General features: G+C 50.1%; 4 protein-coding genes across 4 annotated transcripts; 2 read left to right on the top strand and 2 right to left on the bottom strand.

Moving 5' to 3' along the window:
- Positions 1–67: 67 nt before the first annotated feature.
- On the bottom strand, positions 68–665 carry BO79DRAFT_182129 (heat shock factor-binding 1 family protein; the record flags this gene model as incomplete). Its single annotated transcript, XM_025680205.1, has 3 exons — positions 479–665; positions 276–375; positions 68–193 (listed from the first exon to the last, which is right to left on the bottom strand). Coding segments are annotated over exons 1-3 (279 nt in total), but the record flags the coding sequence as incomplete, so codon positions are not given.
- Positions 666–1982: 1317 nt separating this feature from the next.
- Positions 1983–3479, top strand: BO79DRAFT_203851 (putative oxidoreductase, 2OG-Fe(II) oxygenase family; the record flags this gene model as incomplete). Its single annotated transcript, XM_025681746.1, has 6 exons — positions 1983–2178; positions 2231–2290; positions 2348–2401; positions 2465–2481; positions 2560–2713; positions 2778–3479. The coding sequence occupies exons 1-6, from the start codon at positions 2008–2010 to the stop codon at positions 3477–3479; spliced, it is 1158 nt and encodes a 385-aa protein (XP_025534672.1). The 5' UTR covers positions 1983–2007.
- Positions 3480–4180: 701 nt separating this feature from the next.
- Positions 4181–5998, bottom strand: samB (MYND-type zinc finger protein MUB1; the record flags this gene model as incomplete). The annotated part of the gene is made up of 1 exon (XM_025684260.1): positions 4181–5998. One exon carries the CDS (start codon positions 5996–5998, stop codon positions 4181–4183), a length of 1818 nt encoding a protein of 605 aa, XP_025534671.1.
- A 6542-nt stretch (positions 5999–12540) lies between these two features.
- Positions 12541–14271, top strand: BO79DRAFT_61381 (WD40 repeat domain-containing protein). Its single transcript, XM_025689493.1, has 5 exons — positions 12541–12843; positions 12977–13689; positions 13747–13836; positions 13907–14026; positions 14097–14271. The coding sequence occupies exons 1-5, from the start codon at positions 12729–12731 to the stop codon at positions 14115–14117; spliced, it is 1059 nt and encodes a 352-aa protein (XP_025534670.1). The 5' UTR covers positions 12541–12728; the 3' UTR covers positions 14118–14271.
- The last annotated feature ends 410 nt before the right edge of the window (positions 14272–14681 follow it).

Here is a 14681-nt window from a genome sequence, read left to right as displayed (position 1 = left end):
TATAAACAATACTCAATCAATCACTTCTCAGGACTCCCACTCCCAGCCACACTCCCAGCCGCACTCCCCACCACTGACCCAGACCCCGTCCCCGACCCCGTCCCGGACGCCGCAGCACCCCCGGACGTAGTCGTCCCATCCACAACCGTAAACGAAGCCTCTAACTCATCCAACCGTCTGGCCATATCGTCCACTACACAGAATACCCATGTTTATCAGCATTGCGATCACTCCCCACAGATCAACAGGTACAAAGGGGGGCGTATGCAACGTACACTTCCCAAACATCTCCCTCGAAACACCATCGAATTTATGTTGTAGCTGGTCGAGGAGATCGTCCACGGCGGCGGAGAATTGGCCTTGTGCGTCGGGGTTCTGGTTATTATCAAGAAACCAAATTTGTTTAGCTGCGCTGTTTATTGGTTGTAACAGTGTAGATAGGTTTGTATCTGGTAGGAAGGGAGGGGGTAAGACGTACTTGGGTTGAGGTTGTTGGTGGGGGAGGGACGGCTTCGGCGGTGGGATCGGACATTTTGGATTGGTTTTGGTGTTATTTTTTGGGTGGGTGGTTTGGTTGGGTTGGTATGGATTTGAGATTTGTGGGGTGTGTGAGTTAAGTTGTATTTTGTGAGAGGCGGTGGTTGTATATAATGTAGTAGTGAGTGGGAGTATAGTATGAGTATAGGAGGTAAGGTAAGTTTAATGATGGTGATATAAGATGGGTTAGTATGGATGCCGGATTGGGTATGGTGTCATGCGTTTACGGGGATGGGGGGCTTGGCGTTAGGCTGTGTATGTGCCTGAGGCAGTAGTTGTGGTGGTGGTTGTATAGATTGTTGGGTAGTTATGAAGTTATTATATTATAGTGGTAGTTGCTGTGCTGGTTGGTATGATATGAGAATAGACAATTGATTGTTTAGGTGTACTGCACCTTGGAACTGTCCTTGGTGAATGCAATTGTCTCTGAAGTATAAATGTGTCACGTCCCGCGGATTGCATAGGCCGGTGTTTGCTGGTACTTGTTTTCGAGTACTTTATTTGGACCCCTCTTTTCAATATAAACGATGTATCAAGATGTAGTGTGGGTTCCTGTGTCATTCTTCAATTAGTAGTAATGGTTAGTGCAAGCATGGTTACTGCGGCATACTAGTACTAGTACAAGTATATATATCTACTACGTAGTACTTAGTAGCATCGTTTTGCAACAACTTGATTCCGTGACTTAGAAACATATAATGAGCGCAGTCATGATACGTAGAGTTGTTGCTAGTCACAAATATAATTAGCATATATGTGTATCAAAGGAACGGGCTTCCTGCTAATATATACTGCTGTACACCATCAATAAAGTCTGAAGGATGCCTGGTGAGGTTTATATGACTTATGTGAATGACAGAAAGCACTGATAAACAAACCTCAATTCTATGTCCACATAACCGAATGGTAGCTATGCAATTGCAAGACAGTAGTGGGGCTTACCCTCTTCATTGAGTCATACTTCAGACCCTCTCACTGCACTCACTTTGTATCAATGTAGACAAATTTGATCATCCTGTTTTGACCAACTACTAGGAAAGAAGAAACGTTGGTGACTTCTAGTCTTAAACGTTGTTAGTTGTAGCATAGCATAGTCAACATCTGTCAACATGAAGTTGAACCCTACATAACTCTGCAGAACACATCCTCGGCAACAGCATCCTACCTAATACAAACGAAGCAGCAATCCACCAGCCGAATTGGCATTTCAAATCGAATCACCGACATTTAATCATGCCATTGGACCCGATTCGATCGATAGCCGATAGCCACGGCCGCGGACCCGAAGCCTGAGGGTTTGGTGGGCCAATGACTGTCTCATCGGCTCGACCCGCATTCAACTGTATTGCAGCTGTCCGATAACGTCGCTTCCATTTAAATATAAAGTCGTAATCTCCACCTTCTTGTAACAGTTTCTCTCTCTTCCTTGATCACCTTAATTCTATCTACATACAGCCAAGACATAGTACCATGTCCGACGTTGGCCCTCCCATCGACCTCCCCGTGCTGGACATCTCCAACCCCCTCGATCCCGAGGCGGGGAAGGCCCTTCTGGCAGCTGCCACCAAGTATGGCTTTTTGTATGTCGACAGCCGGGGGACCGACTTTACGGCCGCGGAGGTGGATCGGGCATTTGAGCTGGTACATATCCCAATACACTTTAAGCAATATATACTAATGTATCAAATTACAGTCCAAGAAGTTCTTCGCCTCCCCAGTTGAAGAAAAGGCCGCTTGTCGCATTGAACCCAACGTTCGTGAACTCCACCATCTATAGCCATAGATATCACAACTTATCAACCCTACTTAGAACCGCGGCTGGTCCGGCATGCACTCCGAGACCCTGGACCCTGAGCATCAACGCGTAAGCAAACCAATCCCCCATCTATCAACATAGTATACAACCCACTCACTAACCACCCCGCAGACCGGCGACTTCAAAGAGTATATCACCCACCCACCTATACCCATCACCACCACCACCACCACCAACTAACCACCCACCCATTCCAAAAACAATAGAGCCTTCAACTTCGGCGAATTCACCCAATCCAACAAAGCCCAACAACCCCTCCCAGCATCCCTAACCCCTCACGAGTCCGAAATCGCCCACTTCGCCTCCCTATGCAACAAAACCTGTACTCGGATCTTGACCCTGCTAGCCTTGGGACTCGGCGTAAGCCCCTCCTTCCAACATCACCATCTTTAAAACCAAATACCAAAGACTGAAATAATTCCAGATCCCCCCCACATTCTTCACCACCCGGCACGACCCCACCACAGGCCCAACAGGCAGCATCCTCCGCTACCTCTTCTACCCGAGCATAACCTCCCCCTTAACCTCCACCTACAGCCACAAGACGGACGTCCGAGCCGGCGCCCACAGCGACTACGGCTCCATCACGCTGTTGTTCCAGCGTCCTGGGCAGCCGGGGCTGGAGATCCTCACGCCGGATGGGAAGGGGTGGGCGCCTGTTCCTGTGATTCCCACCACCAGCACCACCTCCTCCTCCGAAGAAGGAAAAGGAAAGGGGTGTGAATCCCCATTCCCCTTCCCACCCATCCTCGTCAACATCGGAGATTTACTCAGCTACTGGACGGACGGATTACTCAAGAGTACCGTGCACAGAGTGGTGTTCCCTACGTCGGAGCAGCAGAGACCTAATGCGCAGGACCGCTATAGTATTGTGTATTTTTGTCATCCGTTGGATCGGACGGAGTTGGTGCCTGTGCCGAGTAGGGTTGTGGAGGAGTTTAGGAAGTCTAAGGGGAGTGAGGAGAAGGATGGGGGAGAAGGAGGGGTCGGGGTCAGGGTTGGGTTTGGGGGTGGGGCGGGGATGTTGGAGGAGGGGAAGAGGGCGTTGACGGCGCAGGAACATTTGATGGCGAGGTTGGATGCTACGTATGGGTTTCGGAGGGGGGAGAAGGAGGGGGATGAATGAATATTACAGTAGGGATGATTATTCAAAATCTAGGATAGCGGTGGGTGGTGTATGAAGTGTCAAGTGAATAAGTACTAGATCAATAGCCACCGTCCAATTCATAGGGAGGCCACTCGTTTATGCACAGGTTCCAAAGATGCACAACAACCCAACTAAAACTGGATCGGGCTCGGCCCCAGCCCGATACTTAGTAACAAGCAATAAGAGGTAAATCACAATGCCCAAAGAAATCGCTTCCAGAAAGATTGTGTGGAGGGAGAGGTGGTTCACAATGCTAGATAGATAGGCTGCTACTCACAAAGGAAAATCGTTGGGCGTCAGGACGGGGAGGAACTAGGGGCTCGAACAGTGACAGAGAGAAAAAAAAGATGATGAAGACAGAAACAATCCAAGGAAGAAGGTAGAAAGGTGCACGCATTCATGACCGCTAGTATCAATCCATATGACCGGGAATCAGGCTTTATGCCCCGCGTTAATCAAACAGGTGAGAAATCGAAATATGATGGTGAAATAAAATTCGACGACATACAAGAGGTATCTTTGGGATGAAGAGCAACGCCGCCAGGTTTTGAAATGCCATGCACGGGTAGACGTGAAACCCTCGGAAACGAAACGGAATGACGAAATGGTAACAGATGACAGATACGACGCTATGCAAGCCGATATGCATTAGAGGTATTAAACAGTTTCATGCGTTCATATCATGGCGTGGTGTGGCACCAGTGACGATGGTACACCCACGCTGCCTTCTGGCAGTCTTTGCTGCAGTACTTGGTGCGACGGCAGCGCCGGCACTTGGCAAATTGTCGCTGGAATTCCTCCCACTTGCCACACTTATAGTATGCGCACTGCCGGATGCCGCCTCGCGACTCGTCCTTACGGCAGAGATTCCGCATCACCACACATGCCCAGTATTGCATGTCCTTGGAGTGGTGGCGAACCGTGAATTTCTCCACCAAGGGGAAGATGTTGACATCGTCCGGAAGCAGGTATTCATCTTCCTCCTCCGGAGGTTCGATGGGCGACACACCGTCCTCCAACATTTGGAGCTCACGATCAACCTTGAGCTTAGGAACGAGGTGGGAGTGCTGGAAGTAAGAGCGCAGGTTGCAGTACTTGGAAACATATGCGAGTAGCTGAAGCGACATAAGGACATCTTCGTCCTTGGGCATCGTCGTCAAGACGCCCTGCACCGCTGTGGTTGATCGGTCACGCACATACAATGAGTATGGGCTGGGAACAACAGCAGGCGAGTTGGTAGTATTGGGGGCTTGCGTGGGTGAGAGGCCCAAGGCCCCGTTCGTGCGCGTTGCATCGTTGTTGATCATGCTGCCATCCACAGTAGAACGGTGAGTGATGTTGAATGTCTCGGCTTCCTGGCTTTCAGAGGTGTCATTGACAGTCAAGTCGTGCGTGTTGGAGACACCCTCCAGCACAGTTTGCCTGTCGCCGTCATCGTCGATCTCCATACGGTTTTGAATACCGACAATCGGCTCAGCGGTCTCTCCAGAACCCGGGTCGTCACCCAGAGTCGAGCCCTCGCCATTTCCATCATCAGACTCACCAGAGGCTGATTGCTGTTGCCTCAGGGTAGGTCGTGGGCGGGCGGAAGGGGCTTGTGTGTTGCTGCGCAGCTGCGCAGGACCGCTGGGAGTGGTTGGGGAGTCAGGCTGAGACGCAAGGCCGTTCTGGAAACCAGGCAGCATGCTGGGAAGCCTCTCTGTGTCGCGCACGGGGCGTAGGCCAAAGCCATCGGCTGCATCCATAGGAGGAAGGGCAGTGGCAAGGGGCTGCATCACCCGGTAGCGGTGAGCAGCATGGGCATAGCGGGTATCATTGGATCTAAGGTTGTGGGCATCCTGTCCAAAGGTGCTCCGTTCCGGAGGGGAGGTCACAGGCACCCGAGGGGACGATGTGATGTCCATGGCGTTCGAATCCGAGGCATGGCTGTCTTGGTAGAAAGGGGGGATTTCAATGTGAGGCGGTGGCGCCTGGCGGCGAGAGGGACGTTGCTCGGTGTTCGTCGATTGGTCCACATACACTGGACGCGAAGGGGCGTCGCTGGTGATGGGTGCACCCTTGGAGTGGTGTCGTGATGAATGTCTCTGGTTTTCTGAATCCGCCCGTGCGCGGGCTTTTTCGACCACTTTAATATAGTTATCAAGGATGGTGGCAATCACGGGCACCATATCGGCTTCAACGACTCGAGTCCTCACGCTCTCCGAGCCCCGCACACCAATATTGACAACACATTGGAAGGCGAGGCTCCACTTCCACATCTCCATCAAATCCCGACTCCGACCCTCCTTGAGGATACATACCAGCCGTTCGATGCCGCCATCGACGGTCAGAATATCGCGGATACGGGCTGATGATGTGGTGAGATAGGCCAAATGGTTGAGGGAGTTGATGAGTGGTAGCGTTGATGTGCAATCCAAGGCACGCCGGTCGTAGAGGGTGGTTGTGATATTTACAGAGGCCTTGTTGACATTTGGGATGCTGAAGTTGACCTCCCGCATGGTGGGCGAGAGGATGGCTATGTGACACGGGATGAAGACCGGTCGGATGAAGAGGAGGATGTGATTGTCTCGATCAAGGGTGATGTAGTTCAGCCCCTATGGTGAGATGGGAAGATCGACGGTAGGAACGTGACCGGGCGAAGAAACGAGGAAAGGAGGAGAATTGAGTCTGAGGCGAAATCCGTATCGATTATAATCCCGTCATCAAGTCTGAGTCAGATATACAATAAGTGAACAACGAGAGGGTGCTGTTGAGCAGGCTGATGGACGGGAAGGATGGACAGGAGATCGTAGAACGATAGACGAGCGGCGTGAAAGGGGAGAGAGGATTGTTCAGGCCAAGACCCGGTCCGTCAGAGCCTGGCGGCCACGATGAATCACGGAAGGAGAGTAGGCGTCGACGAAAGACGGGGGAGCGAGACGCAGGGACTGAGATTAGGCGAGGGAAAGACTGCGGGAATACGCCAAGTTAAATTGGATGATGCCGCGAAAAGGCACTTGGGGTTAAGGCGAAGGGTGAATGAAAATGGCGACCGAGGGGGAAGTTGAGAATCGAAAGGAGGAGAGGAGGAGGAGGAGGAGGAGGAGAGATGGTCGGACTGGAAAAGCGAAAGCGGAGAGAGAGAGAGACAGAGAGACCACCGCTGGCCGTGTCAGGCGGTTTCGTCCTCCAGGCTTTTTGGCCCGCCACCCTTTTGCCTCTCTCTTACTCCCTCCCTCCCTCTCTGTCTTCCTCCCTCCTTCTCGGATTTACTAAAAAAAGGGATCTACTCCAGGTCCTTCTCTCGCCCGGAAATTATATCTATCAACTTGGTCCATCACGGAACTGACAATTAATGAGCGATATTAGGCCGTGTCTTTTTGCGCCCTTACCACCATGATGACCAATTCCCTTCGGTGTTCTTCTCTACCTCTCGGGGTTTGCCACCGAATTCAGCATCCGACAACCTGACCCCCTTCTGACTGAAGATCTACCTGGTGACTCTCTTGCTACACAGTCCTAGATTTTTTCGCAGTGGTATTATCCCTGGTCAACCACTTTCACATCTACAGTAATAGCACCGTGTCGCTGCCCCCAAGGTCGCGCGCATAATCCATCTCCTCGAACGGTCCCCATTTACCAGAACAAGCGGAGTCCTGTGTAGATCCAGGAGCAATGACCAGCCCGAGCACCCACCGGTGGTCCTGCATATGACTGAAGTGGTTAAGAACATTGAAATACTCATCTTATAGTCTCTTTCTCGGCCTTGGTCACGAGTTCCCCCCCTCCCCTTCATGGCGCTGGTGGTACGACTACAACGCTAAGTCCCTCAAGGTACACCGGTCTTCATGACCCTTAGGGGTTAATATCCCAGGGGGGAAGGCAGAAGGGTGTTTACTATCTTATTGTATGGGACCGTGCGACATGATCGGTATCCCTTTCATATGAATATGTGTTTCTGATTTTCAGTCATTATTGATAATTTCGTAATATATCCGATCTAGCTATCTTTCCGCAATCTCTCCTCCCTAATATGTGTCATTTATTTCCTATTTGTCGCAGAATACTGAGATAACATTTACCCACGCATAGAGAAGATGGGATATCGACAGAATAGATGTTCTGCTTAGACTGAAATCAACAAATCTCATTTAATCTTCCTGCATAGTAACTCTCACAGATGATATATTTAGATTTGCAGAACACTTAGTACTACTAGTATCTAGTAAGTAGTAGAAGTCAACGGTAAACACCCCTGCTAGACCCATAACTAACCAACCAGTCCTCGTGAAGAAATCAAGACCATCCTCACAAAAGGCCCAAATCACCCAGTCAATCACCATTATCCTGAAAAATCCCGGCAAGCAATCAACAACCAAAGCACCCACCTTACCCCTCTATCACAACGCGCACAGACAGTCCAGTCCGTCACATTCTATGATTAGAAACACAGGGCACAATCTAGCCGCGAACCGCTGCGGACAAGATACTAAGTACCCAGCATTAACCGCCCACGAAGAAAAGCCAATGCCGGTGTGGACGAATCACGCACGATCATGGAGCTTCCAGATACACCCACATGCGTCGAGCGGGCTGAAGATGCTGCGAACTAGACTACTAGTAGCCTGCTTATCCCCCAGACAGTGTGCAGGGTTCAAGTTTCATCGTCGATGGACGGGTTCGATTCCATGATTGATAGTAGTAAGAATTGAAGTCAGCCTTGACTATATATAGAACGGGCTTAGGTTTTTAGTTAGCGCTGAGGGTGTTGCTTCTGGAAGGACGGAGTTTGTTTGTCTTTCGCAGGAAAGGCTGGCTGGCTATAGCATGATGCGCAGTGATTGCTTGATAGCCGATATTGAGATTTGGTTGACGTGCATGATTCGTTCGGGTCTCGCGTTGAGCCTATATCTATTCTTGACACAGGCGGCTAGTAGTATACTACGTTGGAGATTTGTTCAAGTGTCAGAATCAAAAATGGTGACGGAACGGTTGTCTCTAACCGGGGGACTAGAGACAACCGTTCCGTCACCTTCTACTAATTCTATATTTGAAATCAGGATCGCTAACCCAGCCTTGTCTAAATTGCTCTACTACTAAGTATACCTTGGCGGTTCTCGGACATCTAACTCGCTGTGTGAATTTGGTACACTGCAGTAGCACAAGGTGTCCTCCGTAAGACGGACTATTTATTGCACTACACACTGGATACTAGTAGATTTGGCACAGCCTCGGTTCGGACATGAGGCGCTGCACCAGGCAAAAATTCAATGTGTATTGCTGCAAAAGCAAAAGGGACGATGTATTGCTTTATTAGCCTGCAGGCAGTAGTAATCTGCATGTAAAGGGCACTCTGCATGAGATTTATAAATCATGATGCAGCGGGTCGTCACGATCGGAACTGCCAATAAAACCAATGAATAGCAGTGGACGGACCTGTAAGTTAGGAGAAAGTGGATGCATTATACCATTGCCCATGGAGCAATATTATGAAAATAAAAAATTCTGGATATAGGAAAGTATGTGAAAACAGCTGAAATACTTTCATGCAGCTTCATTGTAGTCAGAAACAACAAAGGGACTGGAGTTCCATGGTACATCTTGCATGCCCAGGCCGTCAAAGCAGAATGATGGGGACAACAAACATGCTGCGGATAGTATCCGTACTCCGTAAGGCATCAGGGGACAATTTGCCTTGGCCAGGTATTAATAAGCCGCAGCAGCTCCATTACGAATGCGACTAGACAATATCATTAATAATTCCGATAAATGAAGACCTTCCGGCGGAGGGGCATCGGATGGGCTAGTCAGGCACAGGTTGAGCGATCCTCCTCCTCCAGTGGAGCGCTTTTCTCCAGGTGGACAAGCCGTACGCAGCAATACCCGCCCCATATCTGCCTTGGTATTGGACCTCCTGTCGATAGTCGATAGGCATCTAATTAGACAACAAGTGGTGACCAATTTCCCTTCCGAAGGTTAGACCCGCTTCAACGCACACTGACCATACCTATCTAATTCTATTCATCTCCCCTGCGATTCTCACGAGTTATTGGGGGTTGCAACTCCCGTCTTTTGGACCTTTTGTCCTTCGTGATGAGACACTTTCTCAAAAATCAATTGGAAGTGATTCGCCGGGGACGGCCTTGGATAGTAAGTAGTAATTGTGATGCATCACCGAGGATGAGCATGCCGAACTTATGCCGTGATAAAAAGGAATGAGTTCTTGCAGCTGCAGCCGGCAATAAGATTCGGGAACCTGACGTAGGTGGATATTACCGTCTCCAACGCTATAGATTAAATGACCAGTAGGCGCTGTCGCTTTGCGGACAAGAGTTGGCTCGCTGCCGCACAAATGAATTAAAGAATTAGAGAAATCTGAGAAGCATGGTAGATACTAGTCTACTACCCGGTCCGGCACATCCCCCAGCAGAGAGGTCAAACCACAAGAAGCAAAAGCAGATGGAAAGTAAAACAATAGCATTGTTCACTGCGGATATACAACTGGATGCAGTAAGTGAGGGGGTTACTAAGCACTCAGTAAATTCCGATGTTTGGCCAACAAGTGGAATGAATGGAGAATAACCTCTGACTTGCATTTGCCCCAGCCATCGCAATAATCCATCCCCGCTTGGTTTTCGGCTCAACGCCTATCAAATCTGCACAAGAAATTGTTGCTGCATGGTATGCACAGCATGAAGCTGGAGCTGGAGCTTACTTCTTAATGCACATCTCGCGAGACCGGTTGAGAGACGATACGGCTCTAATAGTAGTCTCGAAGGATGCGGCGGGTAACTAATCCACTAGATATTCGTCATCACCTATTCCGATCTCTTTTTGCAAGGCAAAGTCGGAAAGATTCAACAACCTGGCGCAATAAAATAACGGATTTATGCCTTCACGGTCCCTGAAAAAGGGTGTATCTCATTTTGAACGGGACAAACTGTTGATCGAAGCAACATGCAGTACGGAGTAGATGTGGAATTAATCTCAAAGTCCGTCGGAGTCCCCATCTATCCCGGATTCGATACTCGATTCTGCAGGAGACAGACATGGTGAACCGTAAAGTAGACGTTATCTAGCTATGACCATGATCTGCAAGCAGAGCATTCATTCTCCTCTTTCCTACCCGTTTAAGTAGATAGTCTTGGGAAAGGGGAGGGGGGTCGACTCGTGCAAGGCTTAGATGGACCGCCATTCGGCATGCAGAGAGCCATTCGCGTATTTTTGGTACCAATCCTTGTGGATATGCAACCTGGACTAACCGGCGATTCATGCACTGTCGGACTTTGCCCCGTGGGCAAGGAGATGAAAGTCGGCAGATGTCAAGTGTCAACGGTAGAGACTATGTACTATGTAAGTGTCTAGTGAACCCTGTCCTACGTTGAACCTTCCATGAACATTCCTTCAACTGCTGGATATTTACTAGTTAGATGGATAGATACTCGACTACTCCGTATGGAGGTCCCCTATTTCAGATTTGAAGGAAGACCCGGAAGAATAATCCCAACTAATTCGATAGAATGCCCCCCCCCCCCCTTTCAGAAATTCCCCTGTGGTTTTCGCGTCCCGAGCACCTCCACTTGTCAGCGATCTGGCCAACCAGAGGGGAATGGCAGCGGAAATTCTCCACCGGGTTGACCAGGGTGTAGACCACTTTTCCCCCCTTAGTGGCCTTGATGGAGACCTGGGACCATTTGGCGGAGTACCTACCTACCTGGGCACTTCGTACTTGGAGCTAGACTACTTGACTTGGTGGTCGTGGTATCTAGTGTCTTTTCTTCTGGCTGATTTCCCCTTAAAACCAACGAGGAGGAGATAAGTTACCCCTGGGTAATGTAACGAGGAGAACAAGATGGACCGGTTGAAATTGACCCGACCAATTCTTCTGCTGGTTTGGCCAATCAGGGATGGCACGTTCCCTTTCTGGTGAATGAAGGGCTGGCCGGGTAAGGTTTTCGTATTGTCACAGGAAGGTAACTTAATCCTCCACCGGATTTGGCTTTTTCATCAGGAGGCTCCGTTCTCTCTTCCCCCCGATCCTCCTGGAGAGAGGGAAGAGGAAGAGAGAGGGGAGAGCTCCCCCTAACTAACTCACTAACCGGTTCTCCGATAATCATCATCTGCTGGCTTCTGCTTCTTCCTTCTTCTAGCACACAGTCTCATTGTTGTGAACCCATTTGGTGGCAGTGTTCTTGAATAATTGGTATTGTTTCACCAGCCAGGATCACCAGCCCAATATTATCACCGCCCACCACCGCCGCAATAAGAGTAACATCATCAAATTTAATCTCATCTCATCTAATCCCATCCTAACCTGAACTCTGGTCCCTGCGGTCTTGTGTATTATGTATTGTTGGCGTCGTAGTAGTCCACGGTCATAGTCCGTACAGCCGCGTCTAGTAGCAGCCATCAGAGCCCCGATAGAGTAAAGGGCACGACTTGCTTTAGTCTGGTGAGGCCATACATGATTATTATTGGCGCTACGACGGAGTTACTACGACCACCTTCCATCTTAACTGCATGTCATCAACTGGATTTTTCCCTGCCTTTTCCCTCTCTGGCCCTTCCGTCCGTCAGGCTCCTCTCTCTTTTCCCCCTTTCCCTCTTTTTCATTTTTCATTTTTTATCTTAATCTAATTTTTTTATTTTTTTTTTTACTCTTCCCAAGATCGTATCCTATCCCATCCCGATTACCACTACTACCTCGTGCTCTCTCTCTCTCTCTCTCTCTCTCTCTGCTTCAGCAGTTGATTGCTTGCTTGCTTTCTTGCTTGCTCACTCACTCACTTTACTTACAACCAAAAACCCCACCCCCCTCCTTCCCACACTTACCACTACTGCTACTACTCCTCCCTACCACTAACTACTTTTAACTACTACTTACTTACTACTTACTCTCCCTCCTCCTCCCCCCCCCCCTGCTGACTTAAACGCCCGAACCACCTCACCATTGCCCCGGGTCGAAACTTTCTTTGCTCTCGCTCGGTCGCTTCCGCCGTGCACTCGCTCCACACCCAATCAACCCCCCTCCTCGTTCTCTCTCTCTCTCTCACTCCTTCTCCTTCCCTCTCTCTCTATTCCCATTCCTCCTCCCCCTACCGCCCTCTTCCCGCACCCCCCTCTCGCGGTTCTTACAGTCCCCTGGATCTCACGACGCCGCCGCCCGCCGTCAACTCAATTTCTTCCCCTCAGGCCCGTCTTCCGTTTCACAATTGACATCTTCCCTCTCCAGGGGCTCGTTCCGTCAAGATGGCCGACATGTCCGGCGAACAGATGCAGGCTAAGATTACCGCGGCTAGGCGCGAAGCTGAAGGCCTGAAGGACAAGATCAAGCGCAGAAAGGATGAGTTGGCCGATACAACTCGTACGCATCCCTCTTTTCCCTTTCGCATCTCATGGCCTCTCCCTCGCAATGGGGGAACAACAGCCGTCGTTGTACTCTTGATTGGTCGTGTGTTTCGTTTGCTGACTCTGGTTCCCTCTCTTCCCCCCAACAGTCCGTCAAGTCGCGCAGAACCAAACTGAAACCTTGCCTCGTATTGGTATGAAGCCCCGGCGGACGCTCAAGGGACATTTGGCCAAGATCTACGCCATGCATTGGTCGACCGACCGCCGTCATCTCGTCTCCGCCTCTCAGGACGGAAAGCTCATCATCTGGGACGCCTACACCACGAACAAGGTCCATGCGATCCCGCTGAGGTCATCATGGGTGATGACCTGTGCCTATGCCCCGAGTGGAAACTACGTCGCCTGCGGTGGTCTCGACAACATTTGCTCGATCTACAACCTCTCCTCTCGTGAGGGTCCGACCCGTGTCGCGCGTGAGCTCTCCGGACACTCCGGCTACCTTTCTTGCTGTCGGTTCATCAACGATCGCAGAATCATCACGTCTTCCGGCGATATGACTTGCATGCTGTGGGATATCGAATCGGGCTCGAAGGTCACTGAATTCGCTGATCACCTTGGCGACGTGATGTCGATCAGCATCAACCCGACAAATCAGAACGTTTTCGTTTCGGGCGCCTGCGATGCCTTCGCCAAGCTGTGGGATATCCGTACCGGAAAGGCGGTGCAAACTTTCGCTGGACACGAATCCGACATCAACGCCATCCAGTTCTTCCCCGACGGAAACGCTTTCGGAACCGGTTCTGACGACACCTCCTGCCGTCTGTTCGACATTCGTGCGGATCGCGAACTCAACACCTACCAGGTAATGCTGGCAATCTCTATCGCGAATTAATCAGTGGCTGACGAATGATCTTTCCAGAGCGACCAAATACTGTGCGGTATCACCTCCGTGGCCTTCTCCGTTTCTGGCAGATTGCTTTTTGCTGGTTACGATGACTTCGAGTGCAAGGTAAGACCTGACTGAAACTGCCCAATTAGTTGTAATATAGGACAACCGGCTGATCATATTTCACCTGCAGGTCTGGGATGTCCTGCGCGGAGACAAGGTTGGATCCCTGAGTGGTCACGAGAACCGCGTAAGCTGCTTGGGAGTCAGCAACGATGGCATCAGCTTGTGCACTGGATCCTGGGATTCTCTGGTAAGCTTAGCAAAAGCATCACTTTGGTGGACTGGGCTGTGCAGCATACTAATCGTCCTCCGTCTTACAGCTCAAGGTCTGGGCCTGGTAAAAAAGCAAAACGAACAAAAACAGCAAAGATACCCTGTCTCAGTCTTTTGCGACGTCCTCATTCCATGTTTCTTTTTTCCTTTTTCTGCGCCACTAGGCTAAATGTCCGCCATTGTACGATAATCTTTTTCACCGGGAGCAAATCTTGTCGCCCTTGCTCCATAATGTACTATCTCGGAGTACCGGCAAAGTTACCAAGAAGCGAAAAATCACGGGGCAGTCAGGGTGCCTAAGCATGTCGGGGTTGGGATTCTGCCGCCGTTCCCAGCTGGGTGTGACGAGCAAGAATAAGCAAAGAGAAGAGCAGAATGCCAACACGAACCGACAATGCTCGACTACTGGTGCGGTGGGTTGTAATAATGCTATTGATGTTTGAGACCTCGGGATCGTTGCACGGATATCAGTGCGTTGCTGGGCAAGAGGCAGCGCATCTCACATGTCATCTTTTGAGCTTCGAAGATTTGCAGGCCCCTGTTCTTATGTATTCGCGGGCTTGATTTTCTTACTTGTGTTCATTTCTTTCGATCTCGTTTTACCCTTCACCCTTACTAACCCCATCCCCCTT

Source organism: Aspergillus costaricaensis (assembly GCF_003184835.1).
Source record: "Aspergillus costaricaensis CBS 115574 unplaced genomic scaffold BO79scaffold_48, whole genome shotgun sequence".
Lineage (NCBI taxonomy): Eukaryota > Fungi > Ascomycota > Eurotiomycetes > Eurotiales > Aspergillaceae > Aspergillus > Aspergillus costaricensis.
Note: the sequence above shows the minus strand (reverse complement) of the source record. Positions and strands in the feature narration are given on the sequence as shown.

Bases quoted from the DNA above. Each gene is read 5' to 3' on its own strand.
- BO79DRAFT_61381 (XM_025689493.1), top strand. From the start codon at position 12,729: ATGGCCGACATGTCCGGCGAACAGATGCAGGCTAAGATTACCGCGGCT. The intron at 12,844-12,976 runs GTACGCATCCCT...TCCCCCCAACAG, and splicing joins TGAGTTGGCCGATACAACTC to TCCGTCAAGTCGCGCAGAAC. The intron at 14,027-14,096 runs GTAAGCTTAGCA...TCCGTCTTACAG, and splicing joins CTGGATCCTGGGATTCTCTG to CTCAAGGTCTGGGCCTGGTA.